This window comes from Lonchura striata, chromosome 3 (genome assembly GCF_046129695.1).
Source record: "Lonchura striata isolate bLonStr1 chromosome 3, bLonStr1.mat, whole genome shotgun sequence".
Lineage (NCBI taxonomy): Eukaryota > Metazoa > Chordata > Aves > Passeriformes > Estrildidae > Lonchura > Lonchura striata.
The window spans coordinates 2115001-2138748 of record NC_134605.1 but is presented as its reverse complement, the minus strand read 5'-3'; the positions used below and the strand labels follow the sequence as shown (position 1 = coordinate 2138748).

General features: G+C 42.0%; 1 protein-coding gene across 4 annotated transcripts in view; it reads right to left on the bottom strand.

The window, feature by feature from the left end:
• The window catches only part of MEIS1 (Meis homeobox 1), a 107342-nt gene that overhangs the window by 57701 nt on the left and 25893 nt on the right, over nt 1-23748 (bottom strand). For all 4 annotated transcript variants that reach the window (XM_077781843.1, XM_077781844.1, XM_077781842.1 and 1 more), the window contains exon 7: nt 22805-22916. In XM_077781843.1, the coding sequence (XP_077637969.1) occupies nt 22805-22916 (112 nt within the window). The remainder of the gene's footprint in view (nt 1-22804; nt 22917-23748) is intronic.

Genomic DNA, 23748 nt, shown 5'->3' with positions numbered 1-23748 from the left:
GTCTGTGGGTATGTGCCCAGCTGCTAAACCAAGCTGTACCTATCCATTGAGGAGAAACTGAAATTTTAACATTAAAAGCCCATTAAGTTTAGAATATTTCCCCAAAAGACATCACTTTAAAATTTAAACACACATGCATATATTGCATATGTAACATTGACTCACTGATGGCTCTCAATCTGCCAATGCCCAAGCAAAGCACACAGGCTGAGAATGGGACTACCAAAAAAAAGTACTTCAGAAAACATAAAATAACCATGGAATTTCTTTATTGGGAAAAGCATTTTCTGTTATTTTGGATCCGTGGTTTGCCAGATGTGAGGAAGCACCCAGCCCTGGAGCTCCTGAGGTCACTGGCAATCACCTCAGCACACTGAGTGGCCTACAGAACACCCAAAAAATAATTTACTATGATGCTGTAGCTTTGCTTGTGAATTTGAAAACTGGTGTAGATGAGGGACATTTTTTTTTTTTCATATTCCTTCAGGAGAAAGCCTCCTCAAATATACTTAATAAAAAGTTAATGAGGAACAACAATGTTGAAAATGAGCATTAGGAAGGAACAAATACCACGTGTCTGGGTGTGCACACATCTCTTAAGGAGATGCAGTGCATGTTTATGCAAGGATTCAGATCATGACATAAACAGTGGGAAGTTGTCAGTCACGGAGAGTATCCATATTTACAAGATACTAAAGGACACAGTTGCAAAAATATCCTACACAAATATTCACAGATAGTGAAACCTGGAAAAGTATAAATTACACTGTGGCATTTCACAAACTTTTGAAGTTTTTTCTTGAATCATTGTACTTCGTTCTTCAGAGACAAGAGCACCTTTTTCTAGGAACTCAACCATCTTTTTTTGATTTGAATTCCCTTCATGCAAGCAACGAGCAAATCAGTTGTCTATGCAAAGAGTAAAAACAGCATTGACAAAAAGTGGGGAAAACACACTCATTTTCATTTCTTTGGCAGCTTTTTATAGCTGAAGTGAAGGAAACCTCTTTCACCAGGTAGCACTTCTTAATGAGGTTCAGAAAAGTACATTATTATGAGTAAGTTGGGCCATATTTCTGGAGCTGTGCATCACCAAATGAAATAGTAAAAAGAAAGCAATTCATTGTATGGGAAGCAAACAACTTTCTGCTGCCAGCAACAGAAGTTTACTTTGAGCAGTTGGAAGCAAATACTCTACAGAAAAGTATCTGGTTAAACAGAAAAACATCCTGCTTTAACCAAGAATGGTAAAAAGCTTTAAAAGTCGAGGAGTTTTTTCCCCCTAACCTAAAAGCCACCATGATTACTCTATGACTTCTTGGGAAAAGCTAATTTTCAGTCATCCTCTCCTCTGTTCAAATACAGGTCTTTTTTATGAAACCTATCCTCTCCAACCTCATCAGGAGAACTAGTCCCACCAGTTGCATTCTCCATGAAAAGCCAACTACACACGACTGAGACACGGGTAAATCCACCACAGGATTCCATCCATTACTTCCTTGTCAAGCAGGAGCACAAGAAGCAGCAGGAGCACAGGACAGCTCTGCCATGGGGGAAATGTGCCCAACTAATGCCCCAAAGGGCCATGAGGTCAACTTTTGTAAATCTCTACAGCTCCTTAACAACTGGCTCTGTCTTTGTGTTTATCCAGCTCCTAAGACACTTGACTCTTGGACTGAGCACAAGCAGCTACAAGAGGCTCAAAGCAAAGATCAGAAGCATATTATGTATAAACTAAGGGACGCGTTATCTGTAGAAACAGTTTATTATGTGGAGCATTTAAGTAGGCTTCCTTCCCTAAACACAGCTAAATTGCCTTGGGCCCTGCCTACATGCCTGCATCAGAGGAGAAGACACTGTAGATTTCCAGTTTTACAACAGAAAATATGTGCCAGAACCTTGACATTGTCCAAATGATTCAAAATGACATTGTTCTATTGAAAATAGTTTAAAAAAAAAAAAAAAATGTTGGGCAAGACAAACCAAAATATTTGGGACTGTTGAACCAAACAGAAGCATTTTGCTTTGGGCCAACCCAAGACCAATCAGTGCTGGCCCAAGCTGCAGTTTGCACTGCAGGAGCTATAGTTCAGGATTTGTCCCAAATCCTCTTTTGCAGAGCTGGATGCCCTGTGCCACCAGAGTCATAATGAACAGGAGAGGGACAGTCTAACTGCAGCTCAGGCAAGTCAGGATTCATGACCTACCAAACCCACATGAGATATTTCCCATTGGAAGTTGCCACGTGGTTTGTGTCAAGTAAAAAAGTTCTTGGGGATACATAATGTATTTTCTTCTACTGCCATCCACTTTAAAGTAGCATCAAAGCAAAAAAATTTTCCCAGTTCCTAGTCCACCAGTTACATCATCTGACAATAAAAACCAAGACACAAATGAAAGAAAATGAACACTGAACTTCACTTTGCATGCCATGGCTGCATCACATAATCTATTCCCCCACATACAGTGACATATATTGTCACTTTGCAAGTGCAAAAGGCAGCTCCAAAAGTGATGAGAATAAAATACCCCCACCTCATCTCTCTTTCCTCTTTTGACAGTAACCACGACCATTGCTAAAAACCAACCATCACATCATACAGCCTTATAAAGACCCACTTGCTCCAGCAAATCCCAGCCACTGAACCCTCCCAGCTGGGCAGCTAGTGAAAAAACATCTGGCTTTAAACCCATGACACAAATTAATTATTTCTTCATACTTAAAGCAAGAGGAAGATAATTTAGGTTTTTTTATGGAGTATTACTCCAAAAACCTTTGTGAGGCAACCTGATGATTCCCACTGCATGACCCTGTGTCTCACAGCTGTGGAGAAGAGGGAAGGGAAGAGGGTTGGCCAAGTCCACCCAGAAGAACCTCAACTTCCACAAGTTGTCTTTGAGGTCCACATGCCTGCTGGCTTAAATTACTGGGCAGAGAGGGTCAGAATGTCAGGCACTTGTGAATCTTCCAGTGCCTGGGCTTCATATGAACAAGACAAGAATTGGATCCAAAACAATTATACTCCTGTTTTCTAAGGAACTATAAGAAACATTTGCAACTGTGAACTGAATGGATGGCATTTGGACTGCAGCATGAATTTCCTCTCCTCATCCTGTCCTAGCTCTCTCTGGGATGCTCAAAAGCAGCCCCAAAGACAAAACTTTATGTTACCATGCATGCAATGAACTCAGGAAAAACACCTGAATTATAAAACACGCATCCCTCTGCCAGACCTTTCATGGGAAGGGCATACACAGAATTAATGTTTTTCCCCACTGCTCCTTGCTATCCAGCTCCTGTTCCTCCAGCAAAAGGTGGTTCCTGTGGAGTGTCTGTGACAACAGTGGGAGGCTGCTCCTTGGGAAGGGGATGAGAAACCAAAAGGAGTAAATTTGGCAGAGCCAAGCTCACATAAAATTTTCTTCTACTACTGCTCCTCTCCCAGCTCAAAAAGCAAATCTGCTGTGATGAGGTGGCACTTAAGAAAGGCACAGGAGGAAAAAACAGTAGGAAAATAATGTGAAGGCATGGTGACAGCAAAAAGGAACACTGCTGCCACTCACACAGCTCCTGCTGCCCTCTGCTCTGCCCAGATTCTGTGGCTCTGCAGGATGAGAAGGATCAAGCAATGACTACTGTGGTGACCAGGCCACTGACTCTTCTTCTGCTGCAAACACGTTCCCCCTAAATGTTCCTTGGGTTTAGGGTGGCACTGGGGGGTGCATCCAGGTGGTTGGTGGGAACCACACAAGAGCCTGAAAATTCAGAGGGCTCTGAGAGCCCTTCAGAGAAATAGCAGTGATGGGGGGTGGTCTCGACCTGCTCCTTGTGGTTGGCCAGGGGACACTGGGCTCAGGTCCTGAGGTGCCCTGATGGTCCCTACCTGGGGGCAGGCAGTGACAGTCCCTTCAGGAACTTCAGCCCTACTAAGTTAGCATGTCCCCTTAGGCTCTAACTTCATGTATTCATGACACTGCTGTGTTTTTGGCTTCCTACGACTTTCTATCACAGCTTCTGGTGTTTTGATGTTTGATTTACAGTGCAGTTATGGTTTAAGGTGCGGGGGTTTTTCCGAATTAAAACAAACAACAAATCCAGATGCAAATCATCCAGGAACAAACAGATCTTAGAATCCAAAACACACAATGAAGGTAAAAGAAAAGTCAGTTCTGGACACTTAAAAACTTTCCCTGAATATCACCTTCAGGTGCATGTTCACCCTTTTTTTTTTTCCTCTTTCATCTTCCATCACTACTTATTCCTACATATTACCTGCCTAGAATTGCCTTGAATAGGCAAATTGATAGGAGGCAAAGGACAAGCTTCTGGTGCACCCCAGAATTTGATTATTATTTATGTCGCTACATCTCATGGCATCAGTGCCAGCTGCAAGAGTGAAGAAGGATAGGAAGGAGTTAACTCAGCCATATCCAGCTCATCTCTTTGACTCCATAAGAGTGTTTAACCAAAATCCCACAGAAATCTCAAAGCAAAGCTGGGTCATAGCAAAAAGCCATCCATATCTTAAGAAAAACTAAACAAAATGCTTACATCCTTCACAACGTAAGCCAAAATTATTTCTGGTTTCTTTTTCAACTTACAGCATTTGTCATTATCACTAAGAGCAACAGCAGTAGAAGCGTGTAGAAAGCAAAAACTGTAAAAGCTTTCAGTAATTTGATGCACTTCAAATGACATGAATGAGTAGCAAAGGAAGCTAGAGAAAACCTCAGGTTCTAGCAGGCTGAAACCACAGGCATCAGCTTCCCCCAAGGCAGGTATAGACCACAAGGAAGGAGAATCTAGCTTTTCTGATGAAACAACCACATCCTTGTAGAAAGGGCTGAGGACCTTGTCTCACCCCTTCCACCCACCAGTGGTGGAAGGGGACTCTCACCTGCCCATCAATCTCCTCCTGAGGCAGCCTTGCAGTGCCCACACAGCCACCAGCTTCACCTTCCTGACTGTCAAACACCCTGTTCAGGTGGTACCCTCCCAGGAATGAATTTCTGCTGTGCACCCCATCTCTTTCACCTCAGCTTTCAGGATGTGCCTCTCAGCTGATGTACAGGGCCACACCAACGCCGGGTCAAACACCAGCAATGTCCCCGTGTCCTTCCTGTCCATGCAGATATCAAGGAAGGTTTTATAGGCATCAGTTGCCTCATAAAGGAAAAGACAGACTTTTCTAAGCATCCTGTAAACGCCAGGAAAAGAGAAGAATGGAAAGGAAATGAAAGGAACAACCTGGAAAGGAGAACGGAAAAGCAGGAGACCTTGGCTCCAGGGAGAGAGCTGACCACAGTTTTAGCCCTGCCTTCATCTATAGAAGATGTTTGCTTTTATTAATCTCGGAAAAAATGTGGTGCGTGAGCTAAGTCAGCCCCTGGGCAGATTTAACTTGGGTGACCTGAACTTTGCAGATCACCATAGGTCTCTCTGACCTTGGCAGTGACACAGGGATCATGTTTTCTCGTGGACAAATTACTCTGGAATAATTCTGCCAATGTATTAGGCATAAATAGCCTTTTATTTAGGACTGTGAAAATACATTCTCTCTTTCTGGCCCTCACCTTTCCAAACAAAATCTATTTATTGGAATAAGGAAAACCCCACCCTTCATTAAGGTCTGGGTACACATCTCAAGGGCCAGACAGAAGCCTGGCTGCTTTGTGCTCGTTGCAATGTGTTTTCAGACATTGCCTTCAGCAAGATGCGTTTTGGAGTTAACTGGTAAGTCCTGTTGCTTTTGATTAGAGTGGTCAGCCTGCACATTTGCAAATGAACATACAAATACTTTCAGACATGAAAGTGGTGGAAAATTTAGGTCAGCAGTGGGAACGTTCAGCTTCAATCGCCAAAACAGAAAACACAATCCTCAACACAGATCTACAAACTAGAGAAGAGCAGCTCTGTGAAAACCAGCCAAGCTGCACTGAGATAAGCAAAAAATCCCCCAACAGCTACATCTCAGCCTTGCAGAAAATTGACCAGCTTGGAAGGGACAGGTAAACAGTGTGTTCTTGGACAAGAGTCAGCACAGTTGGGATGATGCAGACCTTTCCGTTCAGGAGCTGCACTGGTTTTTGTGTCTGGTCACTTGAGGTCACACCGCAGAGCTCGGAGGCTCTGCAGAAGCTCTGCATGCTTCCTCCCCAGAACGGAGGTGGCTGAAGTGGCTTTTAAAATCAGTTGTTATTCTGATGCCACCTGAGTCTTAATTGCTGAAAGGATGGGGACTACGACCACAGAAAGAGCTTTCTGGCACTGGCTAAGGAAGTATCAGTTTTTGAGGTCAGAATAACATCCCTTAAAAATATGAATCAGAGTGGTTCTTTCATATTTCAATTTGATAAAGGCAGGCAAAACATTAGCAGACTGTCTTGATGAAGGTCAGGACAGCTTTGTAATATATATATATATTAGGGACGTGCTTAGAAAAAAATAAAATAAATACTACTTCTCAGTAAAAAGAAAGAAAGGACTTGAAAACCTGTATTCAAATTATTCTGGAGCAGTCGAATAAATCCTATTAAATACTATTTCCTGCTTCCACTCTGAATGAGTCTCACTCTTCTAATAAACCCATTGACCAAACACAGTTTTCCAACAGTGTGTCAGCTGCTTTCCTCCTCCATATACAGCTTCTGCTGTATGGCTGATGGCTCAGGACCTGCAGGAAAGTGTCCCAGCCTGAAGACTGGGTCACCAAGGCTTGCCAGGCAGAAGGGGAATCAGAGACACAGATCTGCAGTCTTTCCCATCACAGTTCTGGAGCAATACTCACTGATGCCAAAACAGGTGATCCTCTTGAGACTGGAAAAGGCTTTCATAAATACCTTCAAATCATCTGAGCATACACCAACAATGCCAGCCTCTGAAGCATTGCTAATCATGATGCTGGTTTCTATGCAAAGCAACTCTGAATTTTGTCATTTTAAATGCCTGACCAGCTGCACCTGCAATTTGTGGCTGGGGCAGATGAGGAGACAGATTTTCATCTATAATCATGGGTTGAAATTGAAAGTTCAGCTGGAAAGCATTCTCACCTACACATAACAGTTTCTATGGAAGATACTTTGAGACAAGCACCATATTTGCAATGAATACAATTTCAGCAGTGACCTGAACAAGGCAATATTGACCTATTGAGAGGGAAATTGCCTGCAAGATCATGGGGAAACTATTCTTTATGCTCACCCCTTACCAGCCCAGGATGCTTCATGCCTAGTCAAAGCTGCACATGAAGCTCACTGAAAAGTATGAAAAGAAAGGCTCAAGATGACAAGTGTGCATCCAAAGACTCCGTGAGTTGTAAAGAAAGAGGTCAAAGTCTCAGAGCAATCAAAAAAAAAAAAAAAAAAGAAAGCTGGAAAGCCCAACTTTCCAAGGCACTGCAAGTGTCTGTGCTGGTTATGACTCCTGCAGAGCAGGCAGAAGGACTCACAGGAAAGCCTCTGGAAGGATAATCCTGGAAATGCCTCACTCAGCTCCCTGGGCTTACCCTGGGGAGCCATCCCCCAGGATCCCAGACAAAACAGGCTGGCACGGTGCTGAGTGAAAGCCCACACTGCTGCTCCAGTGACCTGCCCTCCCTCCACGCCTACAAACCTCCTTAGGCTTTGCACTCACAGCCTCCAAGGAAGCAAGCCCTGAGTTTCACCAAATTTCATGTTTCTGGGGCACAGAGTACGGTTCAGAGATATTTTTCAGGAAAGCATCCAAAGTGGACTTCCAAATGGAAATAAGAGTTCAATATTCTGCATAAAAGTTATTAACCCCTTACCTCTCTACCTCATGTGCTAGTCAGGATTGCTACAAATACAACACAAAAAATGAAGTGGGAAAATGAGCCATTTTGAATGATTATAAGTGCAATTAAATGGACCAATGTACTTCTTTTTAGTTTGGAGTAGAAGTAGGTTAAACTCTGATTTTATATTTAAAAACAGACAGAAGCTCTGACAAATGCAGTGCCAGCTGCCAAAGGACCCTGTGCCCAAACAGCACAACAAAGCTAAATATGGCCATTCCCAGCACCTCAACTCAGCAACAGATTTTGCTTCAAGGCTTCCCTCACGGAGCTTCTCATCTCATGCAAGACCTCAACGATGTTTAGTTGGAGGCTGAGCAAAGTGCTGCTACACAGTTTCAGAAATCCCATTCATCATGTTTTATATTTAAGTCCTCAGTTCCCAGAGTCTTATGAGAACCTTCAAATAAAACCATGTATGCACTAATAAAACAAGCAACCTTTTGAAGTTAGGAAAAGCTGGAATTCTTGACAGCTAGGCATGGGCATGCAGACCTTTGCATCCCCTAAATAATTTTTTTAGAAGTGTGTGTATTTTTTTTTTTCTATGAACACCAAGATTTTTGAACACTTCAGTTACCCATGCAGGTCTGAAACACCACAAATATCATGTGGTGATATCACAGCTCCACTGTGCTCAGGAGCTGCAGAGGACAGCCTGAGCCCACTCCTCTAATCTGCAGCAGTACAAGACACTTTATTCTGCTTCTCCACAAAGAGCAAACATTTCCTTCCTAAAGGAATGCCAAGTTTTAGCAGTTTCATCCCTCCTCACTCCAAGCATTTAAGTCAGAGTGCCAAGCTAAGTGTCTGAACCAGGTGATTATTCCTCCCTGAGTCCCTTCACAGTCAATGGAGAGAAAGAAACTCTCCGCAGGGAAATTCAGGATTGAGATGACTGCAAGAATATGTGCACTTTTAGCTTTAAATACTGCACAGAACAGTAAAAACTTACAAGCAGCAATGCTCTAGCAAGGAAACTATGGTTAATGAAGACTGAATATGCCCATCTCTTTTTCTAGCAAGATCTGGACTTCAGGGCTCTTTCTAAAATTACTCAGGAGGGAAAGGCTGAATTTAGCTCCCATCCATCACCTTATCATAAGAATACAACCTCATGCTTCCTGCCACAGAGAATCTGGGAAAATGCAAAATTCTACCTCTTATCACCAAATCATAATTAATTTCTTCTTCCTATTTTGTCTTACTTGAGAGAGGGAAAACAAAAAAAAGCCCTCCTTGTTAGATAACTAAATTTATGTCTTACCAAACTGAATGTAAATGCAAGAAACAGGAAGTTTTTACTTGGAAACTGGAATTTCAAGCACTCAGTGGCAAACAATGAAGCAGGGAGATAAAGATGCAATGGCAATGGTGGGGGACAGACCTGCCAAGCTTCCTGCCCACGCTGACTCAAGAGCATGTGTCCTACCATGATATGGAATGGCCACACTTCTTGCTTTTATTTTGGTGATTGGTATTTGTTCCTGTGAAAACCCCTACAAAAACAAGTCAGAAGACCAGACAATAGTAGACTCCTCATCTCTTAGGGCCAGGTCTTTTACTTAACACTTTAGCAAAAGATGCAATCAGCAGATCTTTGTCCATTTATACAATTCTCTCTGCAGTGAGGAGGATTGTATTACACTCTCCAGCACCCACCAGATCAGAGCATCCAGTCTTCCCCATCACTTCAAGAGATTGGACTGATACTTGAAAGCACATTTGCTATTATCTGCTCCAGCCCTTTGGAAATGACATTACACAGATACAGGGGGGGGAGCAGGCAAATATTGTCGCTCTTTTATTATTCCCGATGTTCCCTGGCTTGTAATAGCTGAGAAGTTCCCAGGTCAATGGGATTACTTTATCTTCCTCCCCCTTCCTTTATCTCTTCCCTCACCCCACAGGTATCCATGTCCAAATGGGATGTTTTGGCAGGGGGTTGGCTTGACCCAGCTTTTCACCACTTGCTGATGCAGAGTTTCCCCCAGCCCTGGCAGCCCCAGGACCCCTCCCCACCACCCCTCTCCTGCCCACGGGGGCAGATGGAGAAGGCAAACGCTCCTCCCTGAAAATCCTCCCCATATGGAAACCCCAGTGTGTTTTGTGGTTTTAAATAAACAAAGCAAAGGGAGAAGCTCAGGGAAAAATCAGCTCGGCAGTGTCTTTATTCCTGTACCAAACTTGAAGGATGGGAGGCTTAACTAGTTAGGAGCAACTCAGACTATATTTTTGCCTACCAGAACAAAGTTCGATTTTTATTTAGATTGATTTTAAGATTTACATGCGAGAAATGGATACAATTGGATCAAATAGATAGTAAAATAAATTGTTGACTCCCATGAAAGCAAATAAACCCAAAACAAATTTCACAGATCTCATCTATCAGCATTTGAGATTTGTTTTATTTCATTATTTTGTATACATTTACAGAGGAGAAATTTCCTTAACTCTGTTCCACTTTTCTTTTACTGAAACAATGAGACTCTCTGCAGAATATTTTCGACTTGAATATTATCACCAGGATAGCATATGGCAAACTAGCAGCAGGCAGTTTATCTTCATCCTCTTTGTAAGCTAAAATTAGCACAATGCTTTTGCAAGAGCATATGATGTATTCAGACCAGTACGATATACCTAATACAACTTCAGATCCATCCCTGGCTAACCTCCAATATCCAAGTAAATTGATTGCTAATTTTAACTGAGTATTAATGTGTTTAGTATCAAGTTGGCATTTATCAACTTGAGAGGCACTTTTAAGTCTAATACTGTCATTTCACACACGCCAACCGCAACTGTAAATAAAATTTGTATATTGGTAACACATAGCATTTAAATTCATCTGTACAAAGTAATTTTAATTTGTATTAATACATTATATATGGAAAGCCATCCTGTAAAATTGCATAATATGCATATTCTGCTTTTCAGTGATGCAATATAATTAATGGTGGTGAAGGGCTGATATACCCATGTCATGACTAACATGTTCCCCCTGCAGACTTTTAGCTGGTTACTTTATTTGGATTAAATTCAACCAAGTCACCAACATCCTTTGGATTAAATTAAACCAAGTCATCACTTTATATTTCTTGATAAGGTGGCTGTGCCAGCCCTCTCTGCTCCTCAGCTTGGTAAATTATGGCTACCTCAGGGGTTTTTTAGTTGGATAAATATGTAGTGAGACACTAATGTTAGCGCTGCTTCTTAATTTATTTCTTGTAGCTGTAACACCAAGGAACTTAGCACAACACTCCTCATAAGGGAAATTTGAAAGGCTCTAAAAGGTTCTAAAAATGCCCTGTGCTTCACAAGGGTGGTTTTACCACCTTACTTGCCAGGTTGACAAAATAAAAAAGTGTAGTAGTAGGAAGTAGTCCCATACAAGCATGTATATGAACAAACACACACACACACAAACAATAAATATTTATAGACTGACATTCAAAGATTTTGTGGCTCAGCCTGCTCATCAATAGAACATCCCTCTGCTTTCCTACAGCCCATTGGAGAACTACAATACAAAACCATACTAAGTCTGTCCAATACTTGTACTGAATTAACATCACCACTGTTCTTGCTTTTACACTGCTGGCCTCGTGCAGAATTTGCACAGGGTTAGTGCAGACAGATACAAAAAACAAAAGAAAGCAGGCAGGATCCTGCACAAAAGCCTCTCCTGGGGCATTCTCATTGCCACAGGCAGGATGAGGGGACAGGAGAGATAAATAGATGCTTTGCTAAGCGGGGAAGGGAGGAGAAGTGCAGAATGAACAGGACATTTCAACTCCACTTTGTTGTCTCTTTTCCCCCTTGCTGTAATTTGCCTGCAACTCGTCCCCTGCTCTTTAGCAAGAAGCTGCTACACTCTGACGTGACAGTGCCCTGAAACTTTAGCCCCATTTTAAATGACACTTAACTTTGAGCTGTTCAGTTAATGCTGACCTCATTCCCTCTTTCCCCTGCTTTAGGAAGGCATTCCATGCAGTGCATGTGCTATAATCCAAGCAGGAACCCCACCGTGGGGTTTCTCCCTCAGTGCTGTGCCAGGGAAGGAGAAAGGGAGGAGATTCTCCTGGCACAGCAATGAGACTAACAAAAAAGATTGCCCATCCTACAAGCCTTGCTTCCATGACCTTCACTTGCTGACCAGAGAAAGTTAAGATATGCCTTCTTCGTGGTCCATCGGGACACTACAGACTCCAGAATATATTTAGCATGCATCCATGTGACACTGCTATTCAGAGCACTGGGGAAGATTTCAGAATAAGTTAGGCTATGCCTGCCACCATTAGGTCTTTTGCAAGGGCATAAGTGGTGTCTTCTATTAGGTCTTCTCCTGTCCTCCTGCAAAAGATGTACTGACAGCCTGGAGACAATAGACAGCATTGGGGATGCAAGGGCCATCTCTCACCCACGGCACAGAATCAGCACAAGGAAAAGTAAAAACTAAGGGATGAGTAGTTGGGAAGGCTGTCCCCACTGTACTTTTATTTATTTATATGCTGTTTCTCCTTTCCCACACTTTCACGTTACACTTTGGCAAAGAGCAACTGTAAAAACCTAACTGCAAAATCTGTGTGAGACTTTAAATACTCAAGAGAAAAAAAAAACAAAAAAAACAAAAAACCCCAAATACTCATCATATTTTAATAGATAAATAAGTTTTATATATATATAAATATAAAAATACTTCTATATTGGCTATTAGATGCCAGAGGCAGCCTGGCATTGCCCATCCTGATGTCACACTGCTCCTGCTGCATATCACAGCCCAGCCATGCTCTCCCACATCCTTTCCCACCTTCCAGGCCTGAGCAGCAAAAGTTCAAGCCAAAGGCTGTGTCAAGCCAAAGGCTGTGTGGAGGAGGTATCATGGCTAAAGAGCCAAAGCAGAAAGGTGGAAGACTTTACCAACAGCACCCTCATTCAAAGAGCTGCCAGAGCAGTGCCAGGCATTTGCTTAGTCACAGCAATCCCACCCCAGCTTGGGTAGAAGGGACATCAGGCATCTCCCTCTGGTATTTCTCGTGTCACCAACTAGTGGGTCACCAGGCCAGTGAGAAGAGGTCCCTGATGAATTATAAGATGACAGGTGGCTCTGACATCACTGCTGCAAGCTGCAGAGGGTGGTCTGATTGCCCAGACAAAGTCCCCATCTCATTCATGAATTTAAAATTGGAAGGAAAAAAAAAATAGTAATAATAAAAGCCCGTGTGCATCAATGTGCCTAGAAAAAATTATGTCAGCATCTCACAGTGCTGATCCTATTAATTAATCCCTTGAAGAATGGCCCCTCGCCCACAAACATATAATGTAATGCCAGCTTAATCTTACCTAAAAAAATTACAATGCAATAAGATTACTCCTCTGACTCTGCTAACTGTTACAGCACTGCTTAATCCTGCATTTCGGAGCTTTAACAAGCTTGTACAATACTGTGCAGAGTTTATCAGAGCAGTTGCCGAGACAAGAAGGACTTATGTTTTAAAGAATATAATTCCACTGTCTTTTGTGCTTTTTACATATAATGTTTATACAGTGACTTTCATCCTGAGAGATCTCAAAGCCTATTGCCTGCTCCTGTTTCCATTGAAGTCTTCTTTCAGGTTTCATATTAGAGTAGGATTAGAAATAAATATATATAAATAGAATATGGGGGGTTAATAATTAAATATATATAAAGATATATGGGGGGGATTATAGCAGGAAAATTTGTTGGGGTGGGAGTTCATCTCTCCCTCCCATTTCCCAAACACAGCTGGGAGGGGCACCACCAAATCAACCTCCTCCTAACAAAAAATTGCAAAGGACCCCATGTGGGACCTTGCCTGAAGAAGTGGGTGCAAAGTTGACCAATGAAAGCACCATCTCTCCATCCCTGCAATAACTTGGCCTTCATCCCCAGGCTGTCCTCCCACCAGCACAGCCCCACTCTGACAATATCCACCCACAGCCACACACTTCCCAGTCTTTGCTGCTTATACACATATTGAGCTTCCCATGGAATAGGAGAAGAAAGCTCTGCTCCCTCCCTGTAATTATCAAATCAGCCCAAAAATGAGGAAGAATTGAGAATCCTCATTATAGCACATCATAAAACACGGCGAGGTCTCGTGCTCGCTGTCTGTTCTTGGCACAGTCTGCCAACAAAACTTTACAAAGATCACAGGAATTCATGTTTGCAGAGATACTAAAGTCATAAAAGGGGAAATTTGGATTTTATTTTCCCACAGTCTAAATGAAGGTGAACCAAGCAAATTTGGCAAAGAGTGCTAGTCAGATGCCATTTCCCACAGCAGTGTGGTATTTTCCTCTGGGAATAAAACATTTTCCCTCAACTACTGTTTATAACTCTTATCAGTTGAACAGCAATAGAGCCATCAAGTCCAATATCTTGTGGAAAAAAGTCAAGGTCAACAAGTACTTGCATTTTCGTTTATCTTTAGCTGCAATTGCTACTGACATTCAATTGGGTAATAAACATGAGGACTGTCAAATGCTCTCAGCAAACAGGTGATCCAAAAGCTATCAGAGAGAAAGAGGCTACTGCCAGGTAATCAAACAATTCTGTTGCAACAATTATGATTTGAGTGCATTCATTTACAGAAGCAATCACCTGTCAAATTTGAATGAATAGCATCAAAACATTCCCACCAATGGGGTAATAAGGGCAAGAAAATACAAGCTATGTCTACTTTCTTCCCAACAAAAGCATGCCAGCATTAGCAAGAGCCTTAAAAAAAAAAAAAAAAAAAAAAAGGATAAACAAAAATATCCAGCATCTTATTTCCTGAATTGAATTATCAAAAATTATGTGAACACAAAAACTAGAGGACATGTGTCCAAGTAACTGGGTCTTGTGGTGTTTAGGAAAACACTTGGGAAAGTGAGGGCAGGCAGAAGCAGCTGTGGCACCGCTCTGACAATCAGCACTTGGGCAGCTTCCTGAGCCAGTGGTGGCATCTGGACCAGGGTTTTTAACACCCACAGAAGAACCTATTTTTCCATGAATTGGTCTAATCTCTTTTTGTCCCCTGCTGACCTCCTCAGAATGCTGCTCTGCAGTAATAAATTTAACCCAACACATAAAACAGTTTTGTTTGTTTTAAACCTACCAATGCTCTGGAACAGCTCCTGTGCCACGAACACCTACCCTTAGTTCTTGTATTATGGGACAAGCAACCACTTTCTCCATACAAATAATTTTAAAGACTTCTCCTCCAACCTTAGTCATCTTTCCTCTTGCAGCCTTTCATGTGAGGAATGGGAAAATGGTTTGTGCCAAGCAGCCTGATGGCACACCCTGTTGCATCACTAATCCAGAAATACGGCGTGTTTATGAGTTGTACTCCTTGTGATAAAATGTTGCTCAAAACAAACATCTCAAGATCACAACTTTTGTCTTTTTAATCTCCAAGTTAAAGAGGTCAACGACACACACCTTAAAGTCTCACTCTGCCTACATCAGATTGCAACACTCAGCTGAAGCCACCAAAACCTGGAGAAGCAAATGGGATAGATTACTTCAGTTTGGAATACTATGAGGGACTTTATTATGGGCCATATGGAAAGATCATTAGCTCCAATGAGCCACCACAACTTAAGTGGCTCATATACACCCAGGGTGTGTAGGAAAACAATCACCATATCTGAATAAAGTAACCAAAAAAAAAAAAATAAACAAAAAAAAAAAAAAAAACCACCAAAAAAAACCCCAACATATCAGCCATGTTGAAGACCCTAAACTTGAAAGGGGCATCTTGGACACTAAAAACTTCAAACCTATTTCTACAACTTCTTGAAAAACCAAACCTCCCTCTGCCCCATCCAAGGAGGAAAGTAAGATGCCCTTCAGTCCAACACCAGAGATTTTAGCTAACAGCCCAAGATGCGATTTAGATCCTGCCCTCAGTAAGACACCTGGTTCTGTGCAGACACACTTTGGGGCTGCTAAAGGCAATGGATGCTCTCAGTTCAGGGTCAGGGCCATGTTCTTATATACACACCTATGTATACATGGGCTTGTGCACAGTCACACAGATGTTTAATGGGTAGACATTTCTGAGTTTAGAAAAACTTGCCAAGAAAATAGGAAAAAAAAAAAAGACTCCAGCACATGGATTATCCTCCTTGAATATAGACAGGCTGAGAAGTCAGAAATATTTGTACTTCCACAGCCACTTTAAAAGTAAACATTTTCCAAAGTCTTTTTCCCTCCCTCTGCTCTGCCAGTGATGGCAGTAGCCTCAGCCTGAAATATCTGCCTCCTGACATGGTCATCTCCCTCTGCTCCCCTCCCAGCTGGAAGTTTTCCCTGAGCAAAGACTAAAAGTCACATTAAACAGTGCTGAAATGGTTTTGCTGGTTTTGAACTGCTTATTATCTCTGGGGGCTGACCTGAAAAACAAGTTGGAGCTTAGAGAAATTCAGGTTTCCCCTGAAAGGCAAATGGAAAGAAGGAAGTCTTTTTTACAAGGAAAAGAGTTCGTTTATGATGATGTTACCCACAATTTAGGGAAAACAAGCAACGTTTATAAGTATTTTAGTTAGCTTTGCCAGACTGAAAAGAAAAATGCCTGTTAATAACAGATATTTAAGTTAATGTAAATGACTGAAATAAATCCTGACACTGGGAACAGATTAATGCTTAAATCATGACAGACACACGCTCCTAGGTAAGAACTTGCTCCCATACACCATTCTGGAAGCACAACCCTGCTTAGCTGAGGCACACAGACTTAACACTGCCGAAATCTAAGTTTAACAGCTGAATCAGCCTGATGAGACCAAAAACAAAACACAAAACAAAACAAAAAACCACCAGAGCCAAACAAAAAACCCAAAAACCTAAACTTAGAATGAGGAAAAAACCAGTTTCACGCCCCCCGGCTTTAGAGCAGAATGATAAATTGACATCGTGTTATGAGCATAATCCTCAACCACTCAATCACTGTTAAAAAAAAAACAAACCAACATGATTCTGGGGAAATAAAAATAATTAATGCTGGTGCTGCTGAAGAATATGCACCTACACGAAGAGTTTCAGATAAATATGGGCCTGGCTTAAATCTCACATCAAAGGAACAGGGCACAGGTGCTCACACTGATCCAAAGCAAACCGAGCGCTGCCTGCTTGATGGAAAAGCAGGAAAAGAAAAGGGGATGGCAGAGCCTCGGCAAGAAAACTGGTACTGCTCCGTTTCCAAACAAGTGTATTATGCTTAATTCGGGATTCACAACACATAAAGCAGCAGAAAAAACACAGGGAGCAGCCCCTGTTGACTAATGCCCTGTCTTTTCTAATCGAGGGTCACATCCAGTCTAACCGATCGCATGATAATGGCATCAGAAAAGGTCAATCAAAGACAAGCCGAAGCTTCCACTGCCTGGCTGACCTTCGGAGCTTGTGACAAATTGCTATCAGTCAATGTCAACTAATGACAGCGGCTCTTTGGCTAATCAATTGTTCTAAAAATGATCAAGAAAACTACTCGTAGGACAGCTCATTTTCACATCAATGCCTGTGAAGTATGAAAAGCTCATTTTTTTTTGAGTTTTTAATAAGCTCATAAGTAAAGCAGTTACTTGGTAACAGGGGTCACCTTAGTGAAAAGACAGAACCTTTGTCTGCCTTTTACATATTCTTTTATTACCATATTATAGTAAAAATATGCCATGCCATTACTATGCCAGAGGGCTACATAATAAAGTAGGTAATACTTCATACTTTTTTTTTTTTGAGATAAATACTTCTGTGGTTTGGGGGGCCTCTGTTTGGATGTAAATAATTGTCAACACAGTCTCCATGTATTTAAATGTAAAGCAATCACCACTGGCACACAGGTGACGTGCCCACTCATTACTCACCCAAATTTCACATGACAGAGCCGGTAGTGAAAACCACGCTGCAAAATCCAGTGGTGCTGCTGGGAAGTGAAGGTCTAACAGCAGCTATTTTGTTCTTAAACCCACCCCATGCGAGCACAACTTATTCCAGCTATTTCCGACAGAATCCACATTTGGTAGGAAAACCGCATGCTCCGAAACCCCCTAAGCCCTGCGAAAGCAAACAGACATTTCCGCCCTGGAAGGATTCTGCATGTAAAAGCCAACGTGGATATGCACACAGGCTTGAGCAGGGGGAGATATATCATGGTTCTCCTCATACAGCAAAGGGGTGACTGCAGATTTTTCCGTCTCTTCATCCTCCCAGCCTCTCCCAGCATAATTTTCAGCCACTTCTGAAAGCTTCACAGCCAGGCCACACTCCAATACGCATTCACGCATTAAATATTACCAAAACAACAAATCCACATTGGTCTAAGGCTGGAGGAGTGCAAGCACAGTTATACTTTGCTTTTCCATAAGGGGAAAGTCCAGCAAGGACAATTGCAGAGCGTTACAACACAAGAAGCCATTTGGGAAGGGAAGAGGAGCCATCGTTCAAGAATGGCACTGCTTTCCATTTGGGTTTACCTCTTTACTTCAGTGACTCCTGCCCATGACACCTGTACTGCCAGAAAGGATTTACCCTGAAAGAAACACCCCTCACCAACCCAATCACCCCCAAAACAATTCCCAACATCACCACAGAGGAGGGGCGGAGGGGGGAGTGGTGGTGAAGCGCTACACAAGAAACATTAAAACTTTTGTTTTCATCGGAGAAACTGCCAAGTGACAGCAGTTTCAGGTTACACCCTAAACCTGCCTTGCTATGGTAGTTTTTCAAATTAAAATATCTTCTGTGGCCTTAGCCACTCTCAAGCCATCCATAGGCAAGAAAGAAAGGAGGCAGGGCGACACTTAAGCTCAGCCATAATTGGAAGTATGTGAAAAATGAAGTGTCAGTTCGGTCAATAAAGGGCAAAGGTGAAGGGGAACTGCAGCCCAAACTCGGTGCGAAATGTGCTCATTAAGACACCCAATCCGAGGGCTCCTGCCCACCTATCCCATTAGTCATCGGCCATCTGACCGCTTCAAATGCCTCCCCGCTCTTATTACTTTTCTTCTCCCATGTTAAAAAAAAAAAAAAAAAAAAAAAAAAAAGGCGAGCTGGTATATAAATCCTCGCTCAGTCATCTGGAACATAATGTGGCCCTTCTCTCCCCCTCTTCCCAGCTCTGCTGCCTGCCTTTGCAGCCTCCAAACAACCGCCTGGAGATCCCCAGCAATAATAAACCCGATTGCCTTTTTGCCTATAGGTTGCTCAAACTCCTACAAAACCTTAAAAAAAACCAAACAAAAAAAAAGAAACTATTTCAGCCATTGATACATTTTGATAAAGAAATATCGCTGCTTTCTACTCCTGGCTGGAAGGAGCAACAATTATTTGGAGGTTAAAGGCTGAGGCTTGGGGGAAAAAAAAAAAAAGAGAGAAACAACACATACAAATAAGGTGACACTGATGGATTGTTTTTCCTTTTCTCTTAAGCTAAACATGGGAAATAAAGAACTCCACTCTGGATTAAAAGTGACTGTACCAAGGCTTTGTTCAGCATCTTCCTGGTCTTACTATTTGAAAACCAAACAAAATAGATCTCTCAATATCCCAAACAGGAATCTTTTGAAGTTATGAGACATAGTAAGATAAAATAGTGCTGCCATGAAGTCAGCATCACCTGCCTGTACATAAGAATTTGCTTCTCTTCTTTTAAATAGAATTCAGTGAATTATTTCTCCACTATGTAAATTCAGATCTCTTAGCACCATTTGGAGACAGCCCTCCAAAGGCCTTTCCCGTTAAGTTCAGAGCAACAGGAAAACTTTTTCATAATATTATTCTGCATTCCTGTACTATAACTATCCCCTATGATGACACAATACCAGGCCTTTAGAAGAGGTTGTGTCAACGTACTATGCAATAACATATCCTGCTGTTCAGTGGCACGAGACCTCAGAACAGGTCCCTAGCAGTTAAATATGGATTTCTGCAATAGATCGAAGCAGCTGGGAGTTATTACTATTTACTAAGTAAATAAATTTACACATTGAAGAAGACTTCAAAACGTTTACAGGAAAGACTGTCTCTCCTGATTTCAAAGGCAATCATTTGATGGGTATTTTACACTGGGACATAAATAGGTTAAAAATATACTTTGCAGAATTTCTAGTGAATAAGGTAATGAAGAAAAATCTACAAAAAGTCTAAAAATAGACTTTAACATACTCTGAGTTATGGATTAAGGAGAATAGTCTTGCTAAAGGCTTAAGTTTTCCAGTCTGTGTGCCTCTCCAAAAATGCAAAGCTTCCATTTACACCTTTGTGATACTTTCAACCAGGTTGCAAACCTGGCCCAGAAGGTGCTTTTGCCTACCCCAACGAGAGATGCAGGTTGTAAGAACAACCTGAAACCAGTTTCAGAGGGTTTTATTTCTGCTGATCAGATTTGCTTTTTTTTTTTTTTGGTTTTTTTATTTTTTTAAATGGCAAACGTGATCTTGACAGATGGAAGGAACCAAAAGGAACTTTTACAAACTCCTAAAAATAGGGAAGCCCATAATATACTGAATATATGTCACGCAACGCATGCATCTCGAGTTAACTGCCATGCTTGCAAGCACGAGCATGTGGGTCCCCAGCCTTTTGCTGCCACCCCTCCACAGCACCTGGCTGCTATGGGAGTGCCAGGCTGGCTCCTTCTGCTGCCAAAAAAAGCACCCAGCAGTGGTGAACACAGGGGTTTAACCACAGTGTTGCACTCCCAACATCAGGCCACAGAAGAAAAGCCACCAAATCACAGCATCTGGAAATTAAATGCAGTTGGGGAGAGGCAGGATATTTGCTGTCTTTTAGTTCTCTTCCATTTCAGTCCTTGAATATTGACTTCTTCCCCGTAGGGAAATGCTAAAATCACATTTTGGAGTTTTTTTAACAGAAGGTGTATATGCAGGCATGGATGTGCTCAAACAAATGAGCTTCCCCCACAATCTCAACCTTCAGAGCATCTCATGTAAGACATAAAGCAAGGCTCAGCAAGACCACTGCTGCCATTACCACATTCCTGTTCCTCAAAAACAATGCCATTTCCAAAGGTGGCAAGCGACCTGAAGGCAAGCCTTGGTAACAGAGACTCCCAGGACAGGATGTCTTTTCCAAAAACTCCTATCCCAAACTTGACCTGAGAGCTCCAGTTATCAAATTCCCACTTTCATAAATCTTCTCCAAAGTTTTAATGCACTGACCCTTCTTCACAAAACACTCTATCAAGCACTGGCAGCAATCCCAGCCCCAATAAACCACTGGGGTTTGGGTAACAGTTTCAGGTCTGACTAAAGCATCACTGACAAGTCCTTCTGTGGATATTTCATAGGACTCAGGCTTGAAACTCACTTTAGAAAACCCTTCCTGACTGAAGCTGCAGCATGCACCTTGCTAGGAACTTACTGAGGCATCAGATATGACCAGCACTCCAGACTACTAAAAATACCACATTTAGGAGAAAAATAAAGCCTGAAAATCTTTAAAAGTACACCAGGAACTAAGCTGAATTTCCAACGTGGTCTAGGAGAATTCTGGCAAGCCTCCCCACAGATGTTTTGTCCACGCACATATCCACATAAACACACGCACATCCGTCTAATAAAAGAACAGCCCTAAACCAATACAAAAACCCTCTCAAAACACCACATTTTAGTTCAAAGCTTATTTTTGAAGCAGCTTTTTCAGCCTTAAAAAAACCCCATGGATTTAAAGTTTGCTCCAAAAGCAAGGGGCTCTAATGAACAAGTTGACACCACTTCAACTATGGCATTGTGAAAAGCACCACTAGAATATATATGTATACATACTTGAAAGAAAAAAGGCCCCCTGAATTTATGTTGCATATCATTTTCCAGTAAAAGTCAGAGGTCAGAAGGTTACCAGTGTCTGCCTCAACTCTGCAACAGTTTACTATTCCAGGCCCCATTTTTACTAGGCTACACTTGCAATGAAGTCAGCAACTTTTCTTTAAACAATAACGAGTCTCAAATACTTAAAGTTCTATAAAGAGATGTTATTCACCACGTACGTTAAATCCATGCATATAAAAAATTAAAATATACTGGTTTAGTTTAAAAACTAATCTTGTTAAATGCAGACTTTGCAATGCTAATCAGTACTGTTCAACCTTTTTTTGGAAACACAATTCCTTTGTTGTCTAACAGCACTTGAATGAAACATGATCATAAAACCAGATTTAAAAGTATATACCTATTGTGAGTTCAGAGTCAACTTCAATAAAGCACTCTCTTTTATATTCAGATTAAGGATCCTTTTAAAATTTTAATTGCATTAAATTAACACTAAATCCACTGCAGTTGGTCTGTTCAGAAAAGATATGCTTTCAGCTTCTCAGAAGAAAAAAAAATACAGAGATTCAGCTTTTTAGATTTCAGAGTTTTTGAGACAGCACTGATTATTTGTAGAATGCCCCACTTCCATTGCACCAAGCTCATTTCATACTCGCCCTGCTAAATCAGCTGCTCTGGCCTGGCTCTCAAACAGAATGTTCTTCCATTCAAGTAAATTGGAATTGAGTATCAAAAAGTAAGTAAAAGCATGGCTCAGGATTTTTCAAAACAGTCCAGCTAACATCTCTTCTTTATATACAATCAAGTTTTGATGGCGTCTCTGAAATATCAGCATGCATTTCTGCAATCTTAATTACATTTGGTTTTGAAGATTTCATCTTTTAACCTATTTGAATGAAGAAAAAAAAAAACCCCAAACTTCTAATTTCTTATTTTTATTAAGCACACTGCAAATTTGGTACATATGTTGCTCTAACATGTGCCTGCTGGCAGGGTTAAAGAAATAAAGATGCCAATCCCTTTACTAGGAGGAGATGGAGGAAAAAAAATGTCGAAAAAAAAGGAAGATAGACCTTTCTCAGCACGAACCCTCTAGTACCCGAGCATATTTCCACAGCAGAGAGTAAGCAGTCCCTGAGCACGCTGGTGACCACCAGGCAGCTAGGAAAGTGTGAGGGCTCTGTTCCTACCTTGCTCACTGCTGTTGTCCCCGCTGTGTGATGTGTGTCCTCCGCTGGAGGGTCCAGGGGTTCCCCCAGAGCGCGTTGACGCCGTGTCATCGTGGTCTCTGTTCCAGGAGGGCTACAGGGACAAAAAAATTAAAAGGTTAAATCTGAGATGGCAAAGGAATGCCCAGATGACCAGAAAATGCACTCTCAGGAGAGTGGTACCCATGCTCAAACCCGTGGGAAAAGGCTGGCAAATGCATCTCCCGAATAACTCCCTCTTTCCAGGTAGCTCTATTGCCGCGCCCTGGCAAAATCAATCTACTCTGGAATATGTTTACTATCTAAATAATCCCAAGCTTTATTACCACAGAAAACAGAAACATTCCTGGCCAGGCAGGGGGAGCAGGAGGAGAGCCAGAGAGCGAATCACTGGCACTGGGCTCCAGCTGTATTTTTAGCATCCGCAAACCCTCCGGCACAAGAGCCCGCGAACTCGGCGAAGGCAGAATGAGAGCAGTGGTCGAGAGCAGCACGGTTTATATGGGCCTCCCATTCCTCCTACGAGGCCAACATGGAAGAGCTTAAAGACTTTGCTGGCAATTAGGCCTGGGTCCATAATAGCTGGGATGTGTCAGCTGTTTGCCGGATGGTATATGGCAAATGGACCAGGCATGGGGACAAAAAAGAAATGAGAATAACAATGGCTTCACATAGGCTGTGTACACTCAGCCCCATGCAGAGCCTCCTTGTACTATTGAACAGAAAACAGATGTTGCTTCTTATCACTGGGTGCATTTGAAAGTATCATTCAGATAGGAAAAATTGGCTGTAAATTAAATTCTTAGGGAAAACAAACGTGGCAACACTCCTCCCAAGTCTCCCTTTATCACCAGAGAAGATTTTAATTAGCTTTTAGTACTAGCTTTTAAAACATCACAGAGCCTCGCTGGTCATCCTGCGTGGCC